This window comes from Nycticebus coucang, chromosome 24 (assembly GCF_027406575.1).
Source record: "Nycticebus coucang isolate mNycCou1 chromosome 24, mNycCou1.pri, whole genome shotgun sequence".
Classification (NCBI taxonomy): Eukaryota; Metazoa; Chordata; class Mammalia; order Primates; family Lorisidae; genus Nycticebus; species Nycticebus coucang.
Window position 1 is genome coordinate 29609165 of NC_069803.1, and position 23527 is coordinate 29632691.

Consider the following 23527-nt stretch of genomic DNA (forward strand, 5'->3'; position numbering starts at 1 on the left):
TTAGTAGAGATGGGTCTCGCTCTTGTTCAGGCTGGTCTTGAACTCTTGAGCTCAAGTGATCCTCCTGCCTTGGCCTCCCAGAGTGCTAGGATTACAGGTATGAGCCACCTTGCCCGGCCTCATTAAGCATTTTATAAGTACTAGGATGAATACGTGTCACCAAGTTTTCCTAAAACATTCACTGGGGTTTGAAAGTTTATTTGATGAAGCTTCAGATTCCTAACTTCTGGGTCATTGGAAGTTAAACTTACAGTGCTTTCAGAGCTATCCCATCTCCAGTGCTGAGCTAGGGAAGGGAAAGACTGAGGTATCTGGACAGGCCCAGCGGGATGGGCGCTGGTGTACTGCATTATCATTCTCACCAGGACTAGGCAAAGGAATGTTCTTGACCAACAGCGTAAACCAGTGGTAAACCCTCAGAACACCATACACAGGTTCTGGCCCCAGCCCACACCAACACCAGGGTTCCAAGGGAGACGGACGTGGCCCTGTCGTGGGATGGCATCTTGGCCATGTGAGATTACTCAAGATACATCCCTGTGCTCTTGTGGGCAGAATTCTCAGGCTGCCACTATTTATAGCTAACAGGATACGGAGCGGCAGAAGCCATGGTTTGAGAACACAGTTGGAGCAGTGAGAAGTTAAAAGGAGGCTGCAGGAGCCACAGGGCACCAGTTCCAGGACCACATACCACATGATTCCAGGGGTGCAAACAGCACTTTGGAAGCCTACAAGCTGTGACAAACGATCTGACACTCATCAGAGCAGACTCGAGGTGAAGTTTGAAACCTTTTATTGGCACAGACATTCCTTGTTAAATTGACAGGGTGAAGCAGTGATTTTTAGGAAACAGTAGAAGCTAGTTTCTCCCCAGCTAGTCCTGTTCTGGTAGTGGTTGGATAGGCCGGGAGGTCAGAGCAAGTCTCCAGGACTGTTTTGCTTTAAGCCACACCTTCAGGAGGTGATCTGCAAAAGCGTCAGCGCTCTTCCAACTGTTAGACTTGTTCGTTCACATGATCAGCTTAGGTGCGCAAAAAAATAAAACTTTTATTAAAAAAGAATCATGCCAAGGACAAGACCAGAGAAGGTTTGCAACATTGCAAAGCTCAGTAGAGGCAAGGCCCTTGGTGGAAGGGCTGCCACACCTCCCTGAACCTATAGCAAGTCTAGAAAGCTGTATGCTCAGAGGTACTTCTGACGGGGGGCACCTGTTAGGGCTCCTCGTTCCCAGGCACCAGCCTTGCTTCCTGCAGACACGTGGTGAGAGGGGCCCAGGCACCACCACAGCACTAGCTGGGGAAGGGAGGTGCACCGCGCTTAGTAGAGGATTCCCGAGTCTGATGCTGCATATGGCCATTAGCCCAGTGAACAAGCTGGGAGGTACCTGGACAGGGGTACATTACCTGGGAAGACAGCTTGGATGCCAGATGCAAGGTTTAGCTCAATCCAGTCCTTCAGGGCCCCTCTAAAACCTCTTGTATCTTATGTAAATTCAAGGAATAAAAGACATTTCTAACCCCACCTCAGCTCAGTTGGCTAAATTTAGGGAACAACTTCCAGGACCGGCCAGACAGGCCCGCAACAGGTTAGATCTTTTCCCAGTATTGTTCAGTGCGTGGGATGCCAGCTACCACTTCTGATTCGATCCCACAGTGGTCCTGTCCTCTGAGGATTTTAAAGAAGCCTGGGAAAGAAAAGAAAGATGCTTTAAAAACATTCCTGGGTTTTGGGTGGTGCCTGTAGCTCAGTGGGTAGGGTGCCAGCACCATATACCAAGGGTGGCGGGTTCAAACCCCGGCCATGGCCAAACTGCAACAAAAAAATAGCCGGGTGTTGTGGCGAGCGCCTGTAGTCCCAGCTACTCAGGAGGCTATGGCAAGACAATCGTCTAAGCCCAGGAGCTGGAGGTTGCTGTGAGCTGTGTGACACCACAGCACTCTACCGAAGGCGATAAAATGAGACTGTCTCTACAAAAAAAAAGTCTTGGGTTTTAACCCTGTCCATGTATTTGGACTCATTCCTAAAAGACAGAAGTAAGTCACCAAGACCTGGTGGCTCTTAGGATTTTCCCAGTAGTCCAACCCTGAACACCATGAGCCCTTGAGGCAGCTGTGGACACCTCCTCCATGGACCCCCGAGTCACCCTTTGTGACAAGGCAGCCGGGTCAGTGAGAGCTGTGGCAGGCACCACGTGGTCTGGGGCTCAGAGACTCTGCCCTGGTGAAGAAGTCATAGCCCAGCCTCAGCCTAGGGCCTGGGCCCTTGCAGCCAGGAGAACAGAGAAGGCTGGGGTGGCCACTGTTCTGGCTCCGAGTCCCTATTCTTGGCAGGAAGGGGGTTGCCACTTACCACCATCACCCCAGTCAGTGTTCCAGGAGTTGGCAATCAGCCAGTAGGGGGTGCCGTTCTCCTCCCCCCAGCCCAGGATGCGGATGGCATGACCGCCCATCATGTCTCCAGTCAGGTGCTGGTACACTCCTGAGGGGGAAATCCGGGACTGAGGCTGGGCCACGGCCCCACCTCCCTCCCACATGCCCAACTCCACAGGACACCCCTAGCCAGGAAAGACAGGTTCCACAAGGGACCTGTCCTACTCCAGAGAAGTGCTAGAAGCCTGGTGTCCCAGCAGAAGGTTCTGGGGGCTCCCATGACATTGGGGGATTAAATGAAGTCCAAAAAATATGCTTGTTGGGTGATTTTTGAAAATAAAAGTCCTGATAAATACATTCTAGTTTATGGACTAAATTTAATACTAAGTGACCAGGGATCTCTTTTACATACTGGGGATTCCACATAAGGGTTTGTTAAAAGGGTCACATGATTTGTGGAGCTGTGAATGTGCTGTTCCAGAGCGTGCTGCAGAAACAGGAGAGGAAGGGCTGATGGCTGTGCGGGAGCCATGCTGGATATGGACTCCCAGGCTGCCCAGCCAGGTCTCCCAGGGGCATCCCTGCTGGCTGGAACTGCAGCTTTTACCAGTATGGGTGGGGGCTGCCCTAAGGACCACCATCTTTACAGTATTAAGTCTCTTGCCGGACCATCTTCCTTCGTCCAATGCTTGTGCCTTAAGGGTTGGGGGCTTTCGAGTTTTCAATCGAGTGGAAAGTGAATGGGGCAGTAGCAGTAAGCAGAGTTCATCTGGAACAGGGTTGCTGAGGCCCTGGGGACAGGACTTACTTGGTTTGCGTCCCCACAGCATCGGCCCCTGGGTGTTAGGCAGAATAATGAGCCTTTGCAAAGGTCCAGATGAATAAAACGTGTCACTTAGTCCAGACACCAAAGACCTGCCACCCTAACACCAATGCGCTGACAAAGCAAGGGAAGACGTGGAGGTGATCTCGAGGAGTGGCCCACTGCCAGGGAGGGGCAGGCTTCACAGAAAAGATGTGTCAAAAGGAACTAGCAGGGAGCCTGGGAAAGCTGCCTGCGGGGAAGCAGGGAGACTGGCGGGTGGAAAAGGCTAAGCGGTGGTCACAGGGAGTCTTGGGTACCTGGTACGGGCAAGCCTGCAAGGGCAGCTGGCAAGGAGACAGCAGCCCTCCCCAGCTCCTTGCCTTTCTGCCCAGGCAGGTCCTGCTGGTCCACCTGCACCACCATGGCACCTGAGCTCAGAACCCTCCCCCTCAAACCTCCACCCGCCGCTGCTGTCAGAAATGGGCACGCACCCGATTTGTACAACAGGAAATCCGAGTACACGGAGAAGGCTCCCTCGACAGGGCCGTTTTTGTAGATCTCAGCCATGATCTCCCACTGGTTGGTGGGGAGACTGTAGGAAGTGTATCCTGGAAGATGAACCAAGGTGCGGGTGAGAGGGCCCCTGCCTCATCAGACACTTATCTGTCGAGGGCCTCGGGCCTCCAGGGGGGCTGTGCATTCAGGGGACCTGCCCAGCCAGGGGAGCTCAGGGAAGGCTTCCCGGAGGGTGTAATGACAAGGAGCAGTGAGCATGAAGCTGGGTACCCTGGGCATGTCACTTCCTTGAAAATGGAGGGGTTTGGGCGGCGCCTGTGGCTCAAAGGAGTAGGGCGCCAATCCCATATACAGGAGGTGGCAGGTTCAAACCCAGCACCAGCCAAAAACTGCAAAAAAAAAAAAAAAGAAAGAAAATGGAGGGGTTTGATACCTTCTACCTCCAGAGAGTTCAGGCCAAGTTCAGGGTAGAATAAGCAGAAAATGAGGGTGGGAATGCTGCTCTCTCTGATAAGACAGGTGTGCATTCTCCTTCCTGTCTCCCCCCGGGGTTCCCACAGCCCCAGCCCCTTCCTGCCTGTGGCCCGGGCCTCCTCACCGTAGTGTTTGTCTTCTTTGTAGGTCGGGCTGTAGCCAGGCTCGCAGGTCTTACTGCACTTGGGAGTGTCTCCCTCCCCCGTGCATGCTGGCCGGGAGCCATTGACGTGGTGCTCACAAGGAGGGATGGAGTACGGCCTGCAGCCTAATGGGACAGGGCGAGGGTGTCAGCCCACGAAGCCCACCGAGCCCCGTCCCGGGCAGCCTGTGTCTGCAGCACTGGCACCCTCAGTCCTGCCACAAGGCATGGTTCATCTGTCTATTCTCAGCCCAGCCCTCTGCCCTCAACCTTCACTTTCTAATGGAACATGAAGCTGTCAGGACTCCCTGCTTACACAGCCACCCGCCAGACAGGGCCGAGGGTGCACGCACCTACATGGGAGTCATAGAGCCCACCAGAAACCAGGCCTTTTCTTGTCCAGAAGTTCCAAGCTTCGGCAGGATAGCCACCGTTGCAGCTACAAAAAAGAGACTTTGATTAAATTCATCATGAGGGAGGTTTGAGAGTCCACGGTCACTCCTGGGCCCCCGACTGCCCTCAACTGTCACAACAGTGCTCCTGGTCCCCAACCCAATTCATCCTCCCTAGATATGCGCTCCTCCCAGGGCATCACCCACGCCTCGAGAAGATGCAACTCTCACATTTATATCTCCTTCAAAGTAGGTCAGATGTGCCTTTCATTCTAGAACAGTGATGCTCAACCCTAACCCTAACCCTAAGCTCAGGTACTTATAAAAAACCCCAATGCCAATGACTCTGACTTAAGTGGTTTGGGTGAGGCTCCAACCACTAGACAGAGTCTCACTTTGTCGCCCTCAGTAGAGTGCTTTGGCATCACAGCTCACAGCAACCTCCAGATCTTGGGCTTAGGATTCTCTTGCCTCAGCCTCCCGAGTTAGCTGGGATCACAGGCGCCCGCCACAATTCTTGAGACAGGGGCTTTGCCACCCAGGCTAGAGGATAGTAGCATCATCACAGCTTACTGCAGCCTCTCTCCTGGAATCAAGCAATCCTCCTGCCTTGGCCTCCTGAGTAGCTAGGACTACAGGTATGTACCATGATGTCTGGTTCGTTTTTTATATTACTTTTAGCAGAGACAGCACCCTGGCCGGTCTGGAACTCCTGGCCTCAAGAGATCCTTCTACCTTGGCCTCCCCCCACTTGCTGGGATTATCAGCTCCACTCTCTGTGCCGGCCATATCTGTTTCTCAGCTTCCAGATATTCCTAATCTGCAGCCAAGGTTGGTTGGAATTTAGCAGGCACCAGAGATCCAGATTTTTACAGATAAAGAAACAGGCCCCAAGGCGATTACCTTTCCCTGAGCAGGAAAAGAAGCAAGAGACAAAAACCAGACCTGGACTCCATGGTCTGCACAGATCTGTGGGGCCCTCCTGGTTACATGCACTTCCCAGAAAGCAGCAGCCAAGCCAGGCCCCACTTCCAGATGCCCCAAGTCCCTAACACTGTCTCAAGGAAACAACTCCTGACTCTAGCACTTCCCTCCCCCAGGGAGTCCCCCAAGTCATTATTCTCTACCCTGGACTCACCCATCCCCACACTGGCCGCCACAGCAGGTCAGCATGTCCTCCGCGGACACCTCCACACTGACGTGCCCATTGGTGTGTATGCAGATCCGGTCAGAAATGGCCTCCACAGCCCCGAAGGCCTGTAGGAACAAGCCGCACCCAAGTGAGCAGGCCATCACTCCTGGGCCATGGCCTCCCTCCGCTGGCCAGCACCAGGACCACAGAGTGCACCATCTGGGGAGCTACTATCAGGGGCAGGCTCTTGGGGCTCAATCTCAGATTCAAAGCAAGAGAAATTTACCCTGAAGCCCTCTACATAGGAACTCAGTTCATTCCTGAAATGTCTTTTTTATTTTAGACAGAGTCTTACTCCGTTACCCTGGGCTAGAGTGCCGTGGCATCAGTTTAGCTCACAGCAACCTCAAACTCTTGGGGCTCAAGTGATCCTCCTGCCTCAGCCTCCCGGAGTGCAAGGATTACAGCCACAAGCACCACACCTGGCCCATTCTTTTTTTTTTTTTAAACACAAATACACAACTTGTTCAGAAGACAAATACCATGAGACCCCACTTATATGCAGTCCCTAGAGGAATCAAATTCAAAGAGACAAAGAGAATGGGGGTGCCAGGGGCTGGGGAGTCGGTGGGACGAATTCTGTGGATGGACAGGGGTTACCACTGCACAACAGGAATGTACTTGAAGTCACAGAACTGTATGCTTAAAAAAGGTTGTGATGGGGCAGTGCCTGTGGCTCAAAGGAGTAAGGCGCTGGCCCCATATACCGGAGGTGGTGGGTTCAAACCCAGCCCCAGCCGAAAAAATAAATAAATAAATAAATAAAGGTTGTGATGATTACATTTTCTATTACATATATATTTTACAAGGAAAAAACACAAACTTGTTGACGCAGACAGGGCACTCTCACAAAGCAGAGCAACACTCAGAGCTTCTTGTATCTACTGATAGGACAGAGGGTCAGAGAAAGGAAACAGCTTCGCCCCCATGTCTGTGGAACTTCCATCTGCAGGACACTGTGCACCACTCTAATCCCTAAACAACCATGGGCCACAGGAAGCATTATTATTTCTATACTAATGGAACAGATGGTTTATGTAACTTGCCTTGTCATACATAGCTGGCTCCACCCCAAGCCCCCTGACCACTCCCCACCTATGCCCACCGGCCAGGGCCTCACCCAGCAAGAGCCACAGGAGCCCTGGTCTCTGATCTCCTTGATGGTCGGACAGTGTGACCACTGCTCCCGCGCATCGAAGCTCTTAGGCAAATTCATGTCCTTAGCAAACTTCACTCTGGATAAAGGAATGTCATTATTATAAGCTCCTTAGTCTATGACTCACTCTCCCGCCCTGCAAAAGCTTCTGGCCTTCGCAGCAGCTGACCATAGGCAGGGTTACACTCACCTCGGAAGAAGTGAGTATAAGACGTACACACAGGAGAACCTGCAGGAAGGGTTCCTCGGCACTTTACAAAGCAAAACCGAACTCTGTTGCTCAGGGCAACTTACCTGACATGCTTCTTTCTTGGCTTACTTAATAGATACTTTTCCTTTATCCACAGGGCCCAGATAGTATCTGTGGCTTTGCCCATCCTGCCCCAGCCCCGATCATAAACATCTGCCCAGCCTCCTCATGGCACCTGTAACCTTGTCACCACTGTGAGACGGTGGCTGCCTGCAAGTTAACCACCCCATCCTCAGACAGACATTTCCAATGCTTGTTAAAAAGAGTAATATTTGCGGAAGGAGGGAGGTGGGTGGGGCCTTGGTGTGTGCCACACCTTTTGGGGGCAAGATGTGATTGCAGGAGGGACTTTGCCTAACAAATGCAATCAGTGCAATCTGGTTTATTGTACCCTCAATGAATCCCCAACAATAAAAAAAAAAAAGAAAAAAAATATTTGCATGAAAATGTCCACTGCAGAGTTTTCTAAAACACTAATGGCAAGCAGATGGCTTGTCTTGAGGCCCTGCAGGCCAGGGAGGTCTCATTCCTCCTTCCCACGGCTCACGTGACCATGGTGCTGGGGGAACAGCACTCACCTCTGGGGCAGCTTGGGCCCACCCAGGAAGGACCCGCACAGCCTCTTCAGGTAGCTCATGTCCACATTGCGGAAGTTATGTCCAGCCTGAAAGATGGTGGTGCCTGAGACAGTCACCCACACACAGTCCTGACCCAGAAAGGCCAGCGACCCCACCTAACTCAGGGAGACAGGAGGGTTGGGGCACCCCACCAAGCAGGCTGGGGTAAGGTTAGGGGACAGCCTGCAGTGACACCTGGGCAGAGCACAGCTCTCACACCTGTGGCATCTCCTCTGACCTGCTGAGACAAGAGACCCTCTGCAGCCCTGAACATGGCTCATTCCTCACATCTTGGTTCCTGTGATCCCAGGCTGGGCAGAAACCAGAAGGGGCCAGAGCTGACAGAGGGCTGCACAGGGTCTGCCCAGTGTGTGTATGGGACGGGGAGGGGTGGAAGGGTCCTGAGCTGCCAGGACTCTGGGTCAGCTCATTCTTTAACTGTCCAGGCCGGCCACAGGTGGAGCCACCCTCGCCCTGGAGTCAGAGTGCAGAGATCGGCCAGCAGAGGGGGCGTCCTCGGGAAGCAGCCCCACAGCCCACCTGCCACGTGCTGTTCTGCTTATTGATGAAGTTGACCAGCTCATCCGAGAGGGGATGGAAATAGTGCCTGCTCTGGGCGCTGGCCAGCACCAACAGGCAGCAGAGAGAGGCCAAGAGCCGCCACATGTTGGAAGCTGGATCCTGGGTCCACCTGGAAAGGACAGATGACATCAGGGTGCTTCTCTTCCATTTGAGTCCTGTGCTTAACCCACAACAGGGCACCGTCTTGGCTGTCATCCTGGCTCTGGAAGAAAAGCCCCAAGGATCCACGGCCTCACCTGCAAATCCCAACCCACACCCACAGCTACACAACCACGTGCATGTCCCTGAGACCCACACCCACAACTACACAACCACGTGCATGTCCCTGAGTGAGACCCATACCCACAGCACACATGACCACGTGCACGTCCCTGAGACCCATACCCACAGCACACACAACCACGTGCACGTCCCTGAGACCCACACCCACACAACCACGTGCATGTCCCTGAGTGAGACCCATACCCACAGCACACACGACCACGTGCACGTCCCTGAGACCCACACCCACAGCACACACGACCATGTGCACGTCCCTGAGACCCACACCCACAGCTACACACGACCACGTGCACGTCCCTGAGACCCATACCCACAGCTACACACGACCACGTGTACATCCCTGAGACCCACACCCAGAGCACACACGACCACGTGTACGTCCCTGAGTGAGACCCACACCCACAGCACGCACGACCACGTGCACGTCCCTGAGACCCACACCCACAGCTACACACGACCATGTGTACATCCCTGAGACCCACACCCACAGCACACACGACCACGTGTACATCCCTGAGACCCATACCCACAGCTACACACGACCACGTGTACGTCCCTGAGACCCACACCCACAGCTACACAACCACGTGCATGTCCCTGAGTGAGACCCATACCCACAGCACACACGACAACGTGCACGTCCCTGAGACCCACACCCACAGCTACACACGACCACGTGTACGTCCCTGAGACCCACACCCACAGCTAAACACGACCACGTGTACGTCCCTGAGACCCACACCCACAGCTACACACGACCACGTGTACGTCCCTGAGACCCACACCCACAGCACACACGACCACGTGTACGTCCCTGAGACCCACACCCACAGCTACACACGGCCACGTGTACGTCCCTGAGACCCACACCCACAGCACACACGACCACGTGTACGTCCCTGAGACCCACACCCACAGCTACACACGACCACGTGTACGTCCCTGAGTGAGACCCACACCCACAGCACGCACGACCACGTGTACGTCCCTGAGACCCACACCCACAGCACACACGACCACGTGCACGTCCCTGAGACCCACACCCACAGCTACACACGACCACGTGCACGTCCCTGAGACCCACACCCACAGCTACACACGACCACGTGTACGTCCCTGAGTGAGACCCACACCCACAGCACACACGACCACGTGCACGTCCCTGAGACCCACACCCACAGCTACACACGACCACGTGCACATCCCTGAGACCCACACCCACAGCACACACGACCACGTGTACGTCCCTGAGACTCACACCCACAGCACACACGACCACGTGCACGTCCCTGAGACCCACACCCACAGCTACACACGACCACGTGCACGTCCCTGAGACCCACACCCACAGCTACACACGACCACGTGCACGTCCCTGAGACCCACACCCACAGCACACACGACCACGTGTACGTCCCTGAGACTCATACCCACAGCACACACGACCACGTGCACGTCCCTGAGACCCACACCCACAGCTACACACGACCACGTGCACGTCCCTGAGACCCATACCCATAGCACACACAACAACATGCACGTCCCTGAGTGAGACCCACACCCACAGCTACACACGACCACGTACACGTCCCTGAGACCCACACCCACAGCTACACACGACCACGTGCACGTCCCTGAGACCCACACCCACAGCACACACGACCACGTGCATGTCCCTGAGTGAGACCCACACCCACAGCTACACACGACCATGTGTACGTCCCTGAGACCCACACCCACAGCTACACACGACCACGTGCACGTCCCTGAGACCCACACCCACAGCACACACGACCACGTGCATGTCCCTGAGTGAGACCCACACCCACAGCTACACACGACCATGTGTACGTCCCTGAGACCCACACCCACAGCTACACACGACCACATGCACGTCCCTGAGTGAGACCCATACCCACAGCTACACACGACCATGTGCATGTCCCTGAGACCCACACCCACAGCTACACACGACCACGTGCATGTCCCTGAGACCCACACCCACAGCTACACACGACCACGTGCATGTCCCTGAGTGAGACCCACACCCACAGCACACACGACCACGTGCACGTCCCTGAGTGAGACCCACACCCACAGCTACACACGACCACGTGCACGTCCCTGAGACCCACACCCACAGCACACACGACCACGTGCACATCCCTGAGACCCACATCCACAGCACACACGACCACGTGTACGTCCCTGACACCCACACCCACAGCTACACATGACCACGTGTACGTCTCTGGGTGGGAAAGCCAAGGCCGGGCCAGGGACCTCTCAGCTAGTTCTAAACTGCTTGGTGGGGACTTGTAGGGTAACGTTTGAAAGACTTTTCCCGGGCGGCGCCTATGGCTCATCTGTAAGGCGCCGGCCCCATATACCGAGGGTGGTGGGTTCAAACCCGGCCCCGGCTGAACTGCAATAACTGGGCGTTGTGGCGGGCGCCTGTAGTCCCAGCTACTCGGGAGGCTGAGGCAAGAGAATCGCTTGGGCCCGGAAGTTGGAGGTTGCTGTGAGCTGTGTGAGGCCACGGCACTCTATAGACCGAGGGCCATAAAGTGAGACTCTGTCTCTACAAAAAAAAAAAAAGAAAAAAGAAAGACTTTTCCTGAGTTAGGGATCTGAAAGTGTAAAGGGTTGTGTGACTGTGCCTGAGCGGAGGGCCAGTGGAACACCACAGGCCCCTCCCCATGCAACACAGGTGGACACATGCTTGGTACTGGCCGGCAGGTGGAGACTGTGGGAGCAAAGCTATTTGGCACCAGTCTCCAGGGATCCTCTCTGGTTTTTCCAGTCAGCCAAGGGCTCTGCTTCCGGCTTCTTTGGAAGATGAGGCTTACCAGAAAGGAGGCTTTTGATCATAGGCTGGCTTGTGAGTCAGAAGACACAACTTCCAGCTCGAATTGTGAGTCACCTCTTAAGCAGGCGGCTCTAACAAAAGCAAGAAGCGTTTCCTGGGTTCAGGGAGGCCCCCGCACAGGGAGCTGGGTGAGGTCCTGCCCCTCACCTCCAGGGGCTTAAGCCACCATTCATCTGGAGGATAAACAGGCGAGGACAACAAGATGGTCCTGGAAGAGTTCTGACCAAAGCTGGCCCTCTGGGGCAGCAAAATGTATTCTGAAATGCTGGGCAGTGCTGGCCTGGGGACAAAGCATGAGGCAGCAGCAGACCCCTCAGAAACACCTTCCTCCCCCGATGTGGGGATCAGTGCACCAGCGCACCCACAGGGCCAGAGGAAGAGAACAGACTTGCAAGGATGCGTGGGTAAGGCTGACCTTGATTCCGCACTCACAGAAGTGCCACATGCAAGAAAGAGCTTAAGTACAATATAAAAGTCAACACACTTTAAAAAAGGTAATACTAGAGGAAAACACCACCTTAAAAGTTTCCGTTAAAATAAAAAGTTTCTTTTTTTTTTTTTGGCCGGGGCTGGGTTCGAACCCGCCACCTCCGGCATATGGGCCCAGCACCCTACTCCTTTGAGCCTTCTGTTTTAAAATAAACAAGAGAAAAGAATGGCGCTAACCTATATGTTATGGCTTCATTTCCTTGATACACAATAGGCTCTTGCAAATCAGAAAACTGGAAACTGTGTTAACAAAAAAAATGGCAAAGGGCTACATGGTGACGCAACAGAAAAAATTACAAGACACTAATGTAAAGGTAAGTTCAACGTCAGGGAGACGCAGAAAACAATCATGGTGATATGTATCCCATCTCAGGTCAACAAAGGCTGGCCAGTTTGGTGCTTCTCAGTGGGGCTCAGGACCTGGGCAGATGCAGGCCAGCCAGCCAGTGAGCGCTCAGGGGTGGCTACGAACACGGAGAGGCTGCCCAGTGATACCTGTTACTTTCTAAATCTTCATGCTCTCTGACTCAGCAATTTGACATTTAGAAATTCATCCCACAGACGTACTGGCCCCCAACTACCAAGATACAGGTACACAGAAGTTCATTAAATATTCTATTTCAGTAAAAGACCGAAAATAAAGCAAGTGTCCGGTAACAGAAGCAACTGTTAACATTTTGGAAACCGGTTCCATAGAACACATGGTAGCCACTAAAAAAGGAACCAGCTGGAGTTCAGCTGTGCTGTACTGATGAAATAAAAATGCCAAGTCCTGCTGTCAGGGGGGAATAAAGCAACCTGCAGGGGACTGACTCCTGTGGGTGTGGAGGCCCCGAGTCACATCCTGTGCACAGAGCCGTGTTCCTAACACTACATGCGTGATGGCTAGAAAGCATGCAGGAGTCAAGAATGGCGGCAGGGAGACTGTTCTTTTTCACTACCTGTCCTTGCCCTTTTTCTTGTTTTTTTTTTTTTTTTAATGAATATATTCCTGTTATTTCAAAGTTTCGTGGTTTGGGTTATTATTATTATTTTTTTAAAGAACAGTAGCAGTATTACCCAAGGCCTTGAGCCACCAATTCAATAAAAGAACATTGTTCTAATGATTCTGTAAGTGTATTTCCAATTGACTCCCCTGCACCAATGAGGCGCCCTCCCTAGTGACTTCCTGCTTCGCCGTCCCTTGTTCAGTGAGGCAGGGGCTGGCAGGTCTCACCCCATCACACGTGTCAGCAACCCCTGCAGCCTCCCAACCCCAATGGAAACATGTCTCCTGGTCAGACAGACCAAGCACCTTCTGACTAACCCTTGACATTTCTTTCTTTTTTTAGAGACAGAGTCTCACTTTATTGTGGTAGAGTGCTGTGGCGTCACAGCTCACAGCAACCTCCAACTCCTAGGCTTAGGCGATTCTCCTGCCTCAGCCTTCGGAGTAGCTGGGACTATAAGCACCTGCCACAACGCCTGGCTATATATATTTTTTTTTGTTGTTGTTGTTGCATTTTGGCCGGGCTGGGTTGGAACCTACCACCCTACCCACTGAGCCACAGGCACCGCCCCATTTTTTTTTTTTTTTCTTTTTGAGACAGAGTCTCCCTTGGTCACCCATGGTAGAGTGCCCTAGCATCACAGATCACAGCAACCTCAAACTCTTGGGCTCAAGCAATTCTCTTGCCTCAGGCTCCCATCCCAAGTAGCTGGGACTACAGGTGCTTACCACAACACCTGGCTATTTTTGGAGATGGGGTCTTGCTCTGGCTCAGGCTGGTCTGGAACCTGTGAGCTCAGGCAATCCAGCCGCCTCAGCCTCTCAGAGTGCTGGGATTACAGGCATGAGCCACCATGCCCGGCGTTGCCATTTTCTTTTCAGTGTCAATATCATCAAAAATACACTTGGTATTTGAACCCTCTTCTAAGACAAGAAGGGCCAGTGAGAAACATGGGGTGTCCATTCACTTCAGGTAGAAGCTCAGACTAATGGACTGACAGTCCCCTAGGATTCCCTTAAGAAGGGCCACCTCCTGCCCTCACCATCACTGCAAGGGACATGGCTGCATCCTCAGGAGGCTCCCTGAGAGGCAGGGTGCTCCCAGCACAGCAAACAGGAGTGCCTCCCTGGCAGCTTAGTGTCTGTTCAGATGTTAAATAAGCCAAATGGATAATGGGAGAGTCTCCATGGGAATTTGGATTTTTAAAAGATTTCTTTAGTTTCTGTGCTGGCAGGGAACACAGGCACCCCCATGTCCCAAAAGGTTCACACTCCACCTGCCATCACCACTCCCGTGGCCTGAGGGGTCCCCTTGCCACATCGCAGCAGTGGGATGTTGCTGCGCTCACCCCTCTTTCCTTTGGTCCTGCAGGTCCTCTCCACATCTGCCGTCACCTTCCTGCTCCCTCCTCGTCACTAGGCTCCCTGTGACCACGGACTATGAGCTGGAGCCCTCACCCATTTGTTCAGGGCGGAGCACTGGGAAGCAGCCCTCCTTTCAGCCCAGGGCTGGGGTCCAGGGGCCACCAGTGGTGAGGACAAGCTCTGTCCTCGTGGTCGGGAGCCCTGCATTTGGTAGCAGCTCTGCCTTTTGCTAGCTGGTATCCTTGGGCACCAACCATCCCCCCGCCGCCCAGCCACACTTTCACCTGCAGAACGGAGCTAATAATGACCACCCATGCCCAGGTGGAAGCTGAGCATGAACTGACACGTCCGAAGCTGCTGCCTGGAACCTGCACACAATGACAACGTAACCGTGACTGCCCACTCCAGCAGGCCCTGCTCCCTCCTTTTCTTCACCCCTCTCCCCCTCTTGGAGACCCAAGGTAATTCCAGTTCATGTCAAACCTATTCCAATACCACCAGGTCACCAAGAAGAGTCTCGACTAAAATAAGCTTTGCAACCCTAATGAACCTCCATGGGTAACATCCAAAAATGCTTGTGCCCGCCGAGAGTCCAAAGCATATGAAGCCAGACTGTGCCGTCTGGGAGGGGACAGACACAGATGCCCTGAGAGCAGTGGCAATTTTACTCCATTGAGTGCCAGACACCTTTGTCCCTCTACAACCGAACAAACCTTGAAAATTTTGGACAAATGCAGATGGTGAAAATGACCAGCTGAGCTGTTGATGAGACAGTCACAGGACACGCCAGTCATGGGGTCTTAGCATGAAACAGCAACCCACTGTCACTTCCTCTTGTGTAGGCAAACACTCCCTTTATTTCTCAATTCTGTGTTTTTTGGGGATCGGTGTCTTCAATTTACAGGAAATGATAAACAGAAAGTCCTTATTTCACAAGGGAAGGAGACCCCAAAGGGCTCATACCACAGAGCCCTTCAGGATGGGGGCTGCTGGGAGAACTGGCAGGCAGACATCAGTACTAGTGGTCAGCTGGGCTGATGGGGCACGCCCGGGTTCCACTGCTCCACTCTGTCCCTTTTCCAAGCCAATTCCTGGCTTTTAAAAAATGAGCTATGCTGGGGCAGCGCCTGTGGCTCAGTGAGCAGGGCGCCGGCCCCATTTACAGAGGGTGGTGGGTTCAAACCCAGCCCCGGCCAAACCGCAACAAAAAAATAGCCGGGCGTTTTGGCGGGCGCCTGTAGTCCCAGCTACTCGGGAGGCTGAGGCAAGAGAATCGCCTAAGCCCAGGAGCTGGAGGTTGCTGTGAGCTGTGTGAGGCCACAGCACTCTACCGAGGGCCATAAAGTGAGACTCTGTCTCTACAAAAAAAAAAAAAAAAAAAGTTATGCTTATTTTTTTCTTCTTCAAATAGTTTCCATGAACGCATGGTCCACCGAAGTCCTGCAGAATGTTGTCATTTGCAAAAAAAGGAACATGGGGCCAGGTGATCCTATCAACCAAACAAAGCACCCTCCTCTCCAGGCAACACTGTTCCCTGACTATCTTGAAGCCATTCCCATGACAAATACAGACTTTTGAGATTCTGGAGGGAGAGAGAATGAACATCAAAAGAGGGGGGATGCCATGTCACAGGAAGGTTTAAAGCCTCACACTCTTTTGGTTGCCTCTCGCTTACTCACAAAAGCTTTCTTAAAGGATTAAAAAGCCCTCAGGCAGATTGGACTCTAAATCTGTAAAGAATTTAAAGAGACTGGAGACAGATGCCTGAAATTTCCATTAAATTTCAGGCATCTCCCCGCTGACACAGAAAAAAAGTGAATGTACTTCCACTAGTCTTCTCCTAGTACCTTCCTCTTCCCTGCCCACGGGTGCTGTGGGGCTACTGCTAACCTGTTCACAGCTCTAAAGAACCAAAGAAATCGAGTGCCTACGTTTCACCCATATAGCTAAGTGGTTCCAGACCAGTAGGAAGGTGGGAAGGCAGGTTTGTGAAGACCTGGTGGGACCTTGGCAGAGAACTTCATGAGTTTCTTCCTTGTCCATAAACACTCATCTTCCCTCTCGCTGCCATTAAAGGCAGTTGCTGGTTAGGTTTCGACCACTTCAGTCAGTATACCCACAAAACAAGACCATGCAGGTCTTCGTCTCCACGCCCCCCAACTTCACCTGCCAACCGACCTGCGGTGGGCAGGACTGTGTTGATCTCACTTATGCTCTGGACGCACCCGAAGGAGACCCAAGACCTTTCCATCTTGAATTTGAATCACAGCCTTGATGTGGTTATTTCATGTTTTATGTTTTTGCTCCTAATGAAAAAGTGTTTGCTTGGCTTCTTGGTTTATCACGTTTAAATCGAAAACAAAACCAGGCCAGGGCCAAACAATGGCTTGTGCCTATAATCCTAACTCTTTGTGAGGCTGAGGTGGGAGGATCCCTTGAGGTCAGGAGTTCAAGACCAGCCTGAGCAAGAACAAGATACCAACTCTACAAAAAATAGAAAAATTAGCTGGGCATGGTGGTCTTAGCTAATTGCAAAGCTGATTGATGCAGGAGGATCACTTGAGCCCAGCAATTGGAGGATGTAGGGAGCTATGATGACACCACTACCCTCTACCCAGGGTGACAGTGAGAACATGTCTCAAAAAAAAAAAAAAAAAGAAAGGAAAAGGGCTCCCAGTCTGGGTCTCATTTGTCTCCTTATGAATAGTCACAGCTGCCTCTCTGTCCCCTGCTGCCTGCTAGCAGCCACAGCCCCCAACTCCCAACTGCTATGTGACACAGAAATGCCGATGGCAGCAACCCTACTAACCAGCCCTGTAGGCTCCCAGGGAACCAGGAGGATCAGAAGGTGCTACACTGCACACCCTTTAGGCCATTCACGTGTTCCTCTGCTGCCCTGCACCAGGGGCAGCAGAGTCGGTCGGCCCAGCCAACCTGCGTCCCCCAGGCCCAGACACACCAGCTGCAGCCCTCTGAGTGCAGCTCAGCTTATGATCAACTGTAGCAACCCCACATCCTGCACGCAGGTGGAAAATCCCTACTGCAGGCTTAAGACACGGGCACTCCAAAGGCCACTAGCAATAGACAATGATTTTTTAATTGCTGGTGGGAAGCAAGACAATTTGGGTCATCAGCATTCTAGTAAGTTTTGGAAGCTTTTGCCCCCTGGCTCTGTTATACTTCCTGAGATACTGATTCACCATGTTTGGAACTGAAGGACCCTTGGCCTGCTTTATCAAAGTGTTCGGAGATCCTCTGGGATTTTACTACGATCAGCAGGAGCAGAGCAGTGCCCTAATCCTGCCACAGGCCAGATGACACTGGGCCTCCCAGGTCCTGGCAGACACAGAGCAAGCCTCATCTCTAGGGTCTGGGCCTATTTCTTGGGGCCCCAGGCCAGACTCATGTCACCAGGCTGATGGAAGCTGAAGGGAGATGCTCTTTTTAAAGTGCCTCCCATGCTCCAGGCTGAGAAGACTCCCCCTCACGGATAAGATTAATAGACATCTTCCCTTGCACAGGACAGTTAACACTTGCTGTCCCAGAGAAATTATTTCTATTTTCAAAAGTATTCCATTTGGGGTGAAAAAAATCACATACTATTTATTACTGGCAAGGCCTTAAATGTTGATTGATTCTGCTATCTTGATTGCCAAAAGAAAGCACTCTGGGAGGCTGAGGCGAGTGGATGGCCTGAGCTCATAGGTTCCAGAGTGAGACCCTGCCTCTAAAAAATAGCCAGGCATTATGGGGGGTGCCCATAGGCCCAGCTACTTGGGAGGCTGAGGCAAGAGGATCGCTTGAGCCCAAGAGTTAGAGGTTGATGTGAGTATGATGCCAATAGCACTCTACCAAGAGCAACAAAGTGAAACTCTGTCTCAAAAAAAAAAAAAAGCAAGCACACCCCCCACCCTTGCAGAGTTAAGTGGATTGAGTGGGTGGCAGATGGCTCCTAGGACTCTGATGTGGTATGACAGAAGTTCATACCTTCAAATGGCAGAAGCTCTTCTCTGGCACCACCCTGCCAGGATTTGCGCAAGCCAGGAAACCATGAGACTCTGTGTGTGTGTGAACACAATCCGCCCAAGTCCAGGTCAGCAGGCCAGAAGGTCATGGAGCAACCCAGCCCCACTTGTTCTTGTAGGGTGGAACGGCTAGATGTTTCCCACAGTGCTCTCTGCTGGGTCAATTCACTATTTTGGAGGTCTAGGGCCTGTCCTCCTCCAACCATGCTTACTGGTGAACTAGATTATCTTAATGACCAGCCCAAGGGAGGTATTGGCCTGGTAAAGAGAGATAACAGAGTCAAGACTGCCAGCCACACATCCCTCCCTTAACAAACCATCAATGCTGGAAAAAGACTCAACCTTGTAGAAGGCTGCAGTTTTACAGGTGAGGAAAAATGAGGCTTCTAAACACCATGAGCAAGCCCTGAATGAGTGTCCCTAAGGAGAGATGGTTAACTGCCAGGACATAAGATTCTAGGTGAAATTCCACAATGACTTTTCAGGGGTGTCCAACCTCTTGCCTCTTTGGCCATACATTGGAAGAAGGAAAGTTGCCGGGGACTGCACAGTAAATATACAAACACTAACGAAAGCTGATGAGAAAAGGAAAACATCCCTGCAGACTTTTTGATATATCACACACCACAGATAAGCAAAACAATCAAATAATCTGCATTGGGCCCTTGGGCCACAGGTTGGAGACCCCTGAAAGTGATCTCAACGATGATGCAAATCTGCAGATGGCTCAGCATTCTCATCTATGAGCTGGAAGAGTAAGTCAGCACTTAGACCTCACACACTTCTCAAGTTTCAGTAACCAATACCAAAAACAGGAGAAACTTCACTAATCGATGCTTTAATAGGACAAAGAATTACATTTAAATGTCTAGTCATGAAAACTAACAGAGGTATATACCATTTCAAACCCATCAGATCAGCAAAAATGAAAAGGCTGGTAATCTCCAGTGTTGGTAAACATGAGTAACAGGAACTCTCCACGCTACCGAGGGTGTAGATTGACCCCAGCACACTGCCAATACCCAGCAAAATGGAAGATGCACCCACCTTAGAACACAGCAATTCATTCTACTGCTGGTTTTACCCCAGAGAATCTCTCGAAGTGTCTGAGAGATACAAGAATATTTACTGTAGCAGTGTGAGCCACAATGACAAAGTATCTACGGACTGTCCCTCAGTAGACAAATACTGTTGTATATTTAAAAGAAGCATGCCTTAGATCTGTATATATTAACTTAGAGAAATCTCACCAGCATAAGTGGAAAAGGAGGACAGGAGTTATATAAATTTTAATAACACTGTTTACAGATTGACCTAACTTTTTTTGTTTGTTTTGAGACAGTCTTGCCCTGTTGCCCAGGCTGGAAGGCCCTGGCCTCAGCCTAGTCATAGCAATCTGACAGTGTTGTAAAAAAAGTGCAGGAGGATCCTAAAGAGAAGAACAGCATACCAAGAGGCGCAGTGTCCCTCTCAAAGATGCAGAAGCAGGCACAGGAGTGGAAGCTGACACGGAAACAGATCACCTGCTGCCCCTGCGGGGATCCTCGAGGGACAGGGAGAAGGAGCCCACCCACCCTGATCCCAGGGGAGCCTCAGATTAGGAGGCCCCAGGATTGTGGAAGGGGAGGATAAGATTTGAGGTTAGGCATGGTGGCTCACGTCTGTAAGCCCAGCAGTCTGGAAGGCCAAGCCTCGAGGATTTCTTGAGCTCAGAAGTTTGAGACCAGCCTGAGCAAGTGCAAGATCCCATCTCTACTAAAAATAAAAAATCTGTCTCACACACAGACACCCAAAAAAAAAACATATAAAACCTAACTGGCACAAGGGCAGCACTTGTGGCTCAAAGGACTAGGGCACTGCCGGAGGTGGCGGGTTCAAACCCAGCCCCAGCCAAAAACTTCAAAAAAAAAAACCTAACTGGCACCTGTAGTTCCAGCTAGCTACTGGGGAGGCTGAGGCAAGAGGAGTTCGAGGTTGCTGTAAGCTAGGCTAATGCCACGGCACTCTACTCAGGGCAACAGAGTGAAAAAAAAAAAAAAAAGAGGATTTGTTAAAAGTCTAAACATGTAATGGGGTTGGAGCCTTCCTCCATCTCCTAGTCCGTGCAACCCAGGGTGGAATATGAATGTTAACTGCCCAGCAAGGACTAAAGTTACCTCCCATACACTCTTTCTTAGGCAGCTCCTGGACCTTGAGCTGATGGAGGATGCCCAGTGCAGACTGCCACCTGCCACCCCAACACCTCAGGAGCACAAGACACACCTGAGTGTGCCTGACCTGCCTCCAGGGGCCAACTCCACCATCTTCCCTTATCTGATACAAGAGAAAGTATCCATTTCCAATCTATAAAAACTCCCATACAGTTCAAAGTATTTCTAATCCCTTCCTTATGCCAAACCATGAGGCAGCAGACCTGTAACTCTTCTATTTCAAGTCCTTATCTCCCAAGGATGTGCTATTCTACACACTCATCAAGCAGTGCTACACTTAAAACACCCTACAGGCACCCCAAGGCACCTCTGAAATGTGATCTCCCTGCTCTTCCCAAAGCAACAGCCAAGGGTAATACAAAAGATTTGTGCAACTTCCTCTTCCAGCTCCCAGGACCAGTGATTAGGGAAACAAAAGAAAGAACTTGTCTAGGAAAAGGACCTCAGCCCAAACAGCTGAGTCAGCCTCACCTGGGCAGTTTCTACCTGAAGCCAAAGGGCTGCTACCCTCTCACTGCCTGACCAGTTTGGAAACAGGGTTGTCCTGAGCCAACCTCAGAAGAGGTGTGGGGAGCCAGGCCTGGGTGGCTACCTGGGCCTGTGGGATCTGCACCTACACTAGGCAGTATCCAGCTGGGGACAGATGACCAGCAGAGAGTGGAGGACACTTTCCCCCAGGGAACTTCAACTTTTTGTTTGGAAAAACTACACAGGGTGGGCAGCCCAGCCCCTTCCACTCTAGAATCTCCAGGGTGTAGAAGGCAGAGCCTACAGGGAGAGACCCTCCATTAAGGAAGGCATTCTGCAGAAGGGACAGCCCTTACCAGGCTGCCACCTTCCAGGCCTCTTCACCTGACCTTTGGATTCTACTCATTCGTCAACACAAGTGACCTCAATTACATTCTTCTCCTGCGGGAGCACCAGAGAAAGAGTCCGTTTTCCAGGATACCAAGTGATGCTGGGTCTCCCTTTGAACACGCTGCCCCTCCCTTCTCCAGTAGGCGTGGGGGTCTCTACTGGGTCAGGAGGTGGAATATCAGGTGTGGGATACAATCCTTTTCCCTGCTCCAGCCAGGTGCATCCTTGGTGCCTGGGGAAGGCACCCTCTCCCTCCATTCGCAGAGAAGGGATCGGGCAAGCCCCATCCAGTCTCCTGCTGTTCGCTCTGCCGAGTTTCTCTTCCTGTTTATGGATTTAATTAATCACTAAGCTCCCACCCACCCAGTTCAAGGTTCCTGCGTGCAGCAGTGGTCCAAGAAGCGTGTGGGGCGTGTGCACAAAGTTGCCCAAACCCTTTGGAATACGGAGAGAAAAAAAAACTACATGGCAGATGGCAGGAAACATTCAGCAATTTGTCCTAAAAACACCGAGGTCCAGGGGCCGATAAGCGGCTGGGACCGGGGCCAAACTCCGGGCAGGCCTCTTTCCCGGGGCTCCCCAGCAAAGTCTTCGAGCCCGAACACACGCCGCCCCGGCCCGGGGTCACCCAGCACAGCCCCGGGGAAGGGCGGGCGGCCGGGTAGGTGGTTTTTTTGCTTTTCTCCTCACCGTGACTTAGAGGAGCGCGCGCCCGGCCACCCCTGCTCGCCCAGCAGGGACACGCCCCAGGGTCCCCCGCTTCCCTCCCGCCACCACCCGGCGCGCCCACCAGGCCCCAGGAACGCCGCGAGGCCACGCCTGGGCCCTCTGGGGACGCAGAGGGGCCGATCCCGGCGCCCGCGCCCAGGCCGCTCCCCAGCCGGGGCCAAGGTCACTTCCGCCGCCGCGGCTGCGCTGCGCCCCTGCCCTGCGCGCCGCCCGCCCCTCCGCGCCCCTGCCCAGCGCGCCGCCCGCGCGTACTCACCGCGCTCAGCTGCCGAGACCCGGGCCCGCAGCCCTACAGCGCGCAGCCGGTGCCGGTACCGGTGTCCCCGCAGTCGCTGAGGCCGCGGAGCCGCCCGGGCCTATTTATTTACTCGCGGCCCCGCCTCGCCCTTCCCGGCGCGGCTGACTCGCCACGTGACCGCGGCGGCCCAGCGCGCCCCCACCGAGCTCCCTCCCTCCCTCCCTCTCCTTCCCTCCGCCTTCTCCTGCGCGCCCCTACCCGGGCTCTCTCCCCTCCTCCCTCACTCCCTCCTCCTCCTCCCCATCCTCCTCCCGCGCGCCCCTACCCGGGCTCCCTCCCCTCCTTCCCTCCTCCCGACGCTCCCACCCAGGCTCCCTCCCCTCCTCCCTCCCTCCTTCCTCCTCCTGCCCCCCCCCCCCCGCTCAGGCTCCAGCAGGCCCCAGCCCCCAACCCCCAGTCTTGAGGACCCGGAGGCCGCCCCAGTTTCGACACCTCTCGCTGCATAGACAGGAGGGGGGGGTCAGCACCCCGCAGGCCTTCAGGGTGGTGGAAGCCTGAGGATGGGGTTTGTGGGGAGGTGGTCCCGAGGGCCTCTGCCGGGACACCGCACCTTGGACCCGTGCCTGGACTAGGGGTTAGCTGCTGGGTTTCATTCATTCAGAAACCGCTGCAGGGGCGGGGGAGGTAGGAGCTGTGGCCCACACGCCCCTCTGACTATCCTTCCAGGGGTCCTCAAACTGCGGCCCGCGGGCCACATGAGGCGGTGTGATTGTAACTGTTCCCGTTTTGTTTTTTTACTTCAAAATAAGATATGTGCAGTGTGCATAGGAATTTGTTCATAGTTTTATTTTTTTAACTATAGTCGGGCCCTCCAGCGGTCTGAGGGACAGTGAATTGGCCCCCTGTTTAAAAAGTTTGAGGACCCTGCAGGCTCTCCAGCTGTGTAGCTATAATAAAAAAAGGGTAGCTAAGTACCCAG

General features: G+C 53.0%; 1 protein-coding gene across 2 annotated transcripts; it reads right to left on the bottom strand.

Moving 5' to 3' along the window:
* Positions 1-770: 770 nt before the first annotated feature.
* CTSB (cathepsin B) lies at positions 771-22722 on the bottom strand. 2 transcript variants are annotated; one of them, XM_053578617.1, is made up of 10 exons: positions 22567-22722; positions 8454-8604; positions 7875-7960; positions 7011-7125; positions 5837-5955; positions 4660-4745; positions 4289-4432; positions 3666-3782; positions 2350-2478; positions 771-1684 (listed from the first exon to the last, which is right to left on the bottom strand). In XM_053578617.1, the coding sequence occupies exons 2-10, from the start codon at positions 8577-8579 to the stop codon at positions 1587-1589; spliced, it is 1020 nt and encodes a 339-aa protein (XP_053434592.1). In that variant the 5' UTR covers positions 8580-8604; positions 22567-22722; the 3' UTR covers positions 771-1586. The 2 variants fall into 2 exon arrangements, with proteins under 2 accessions (XP_053434592.1, XP_053434593.1); XM_053578618.1 differs by lacking the exons at positions 5837-5955; positions 7875-7960; positions 8454-8604; positions 22567-22722 and having other exon boundaries at positions 7011-7084.
* Between the last annotated feature and the right edge of the window lie 805 nt (positions 22723-23527).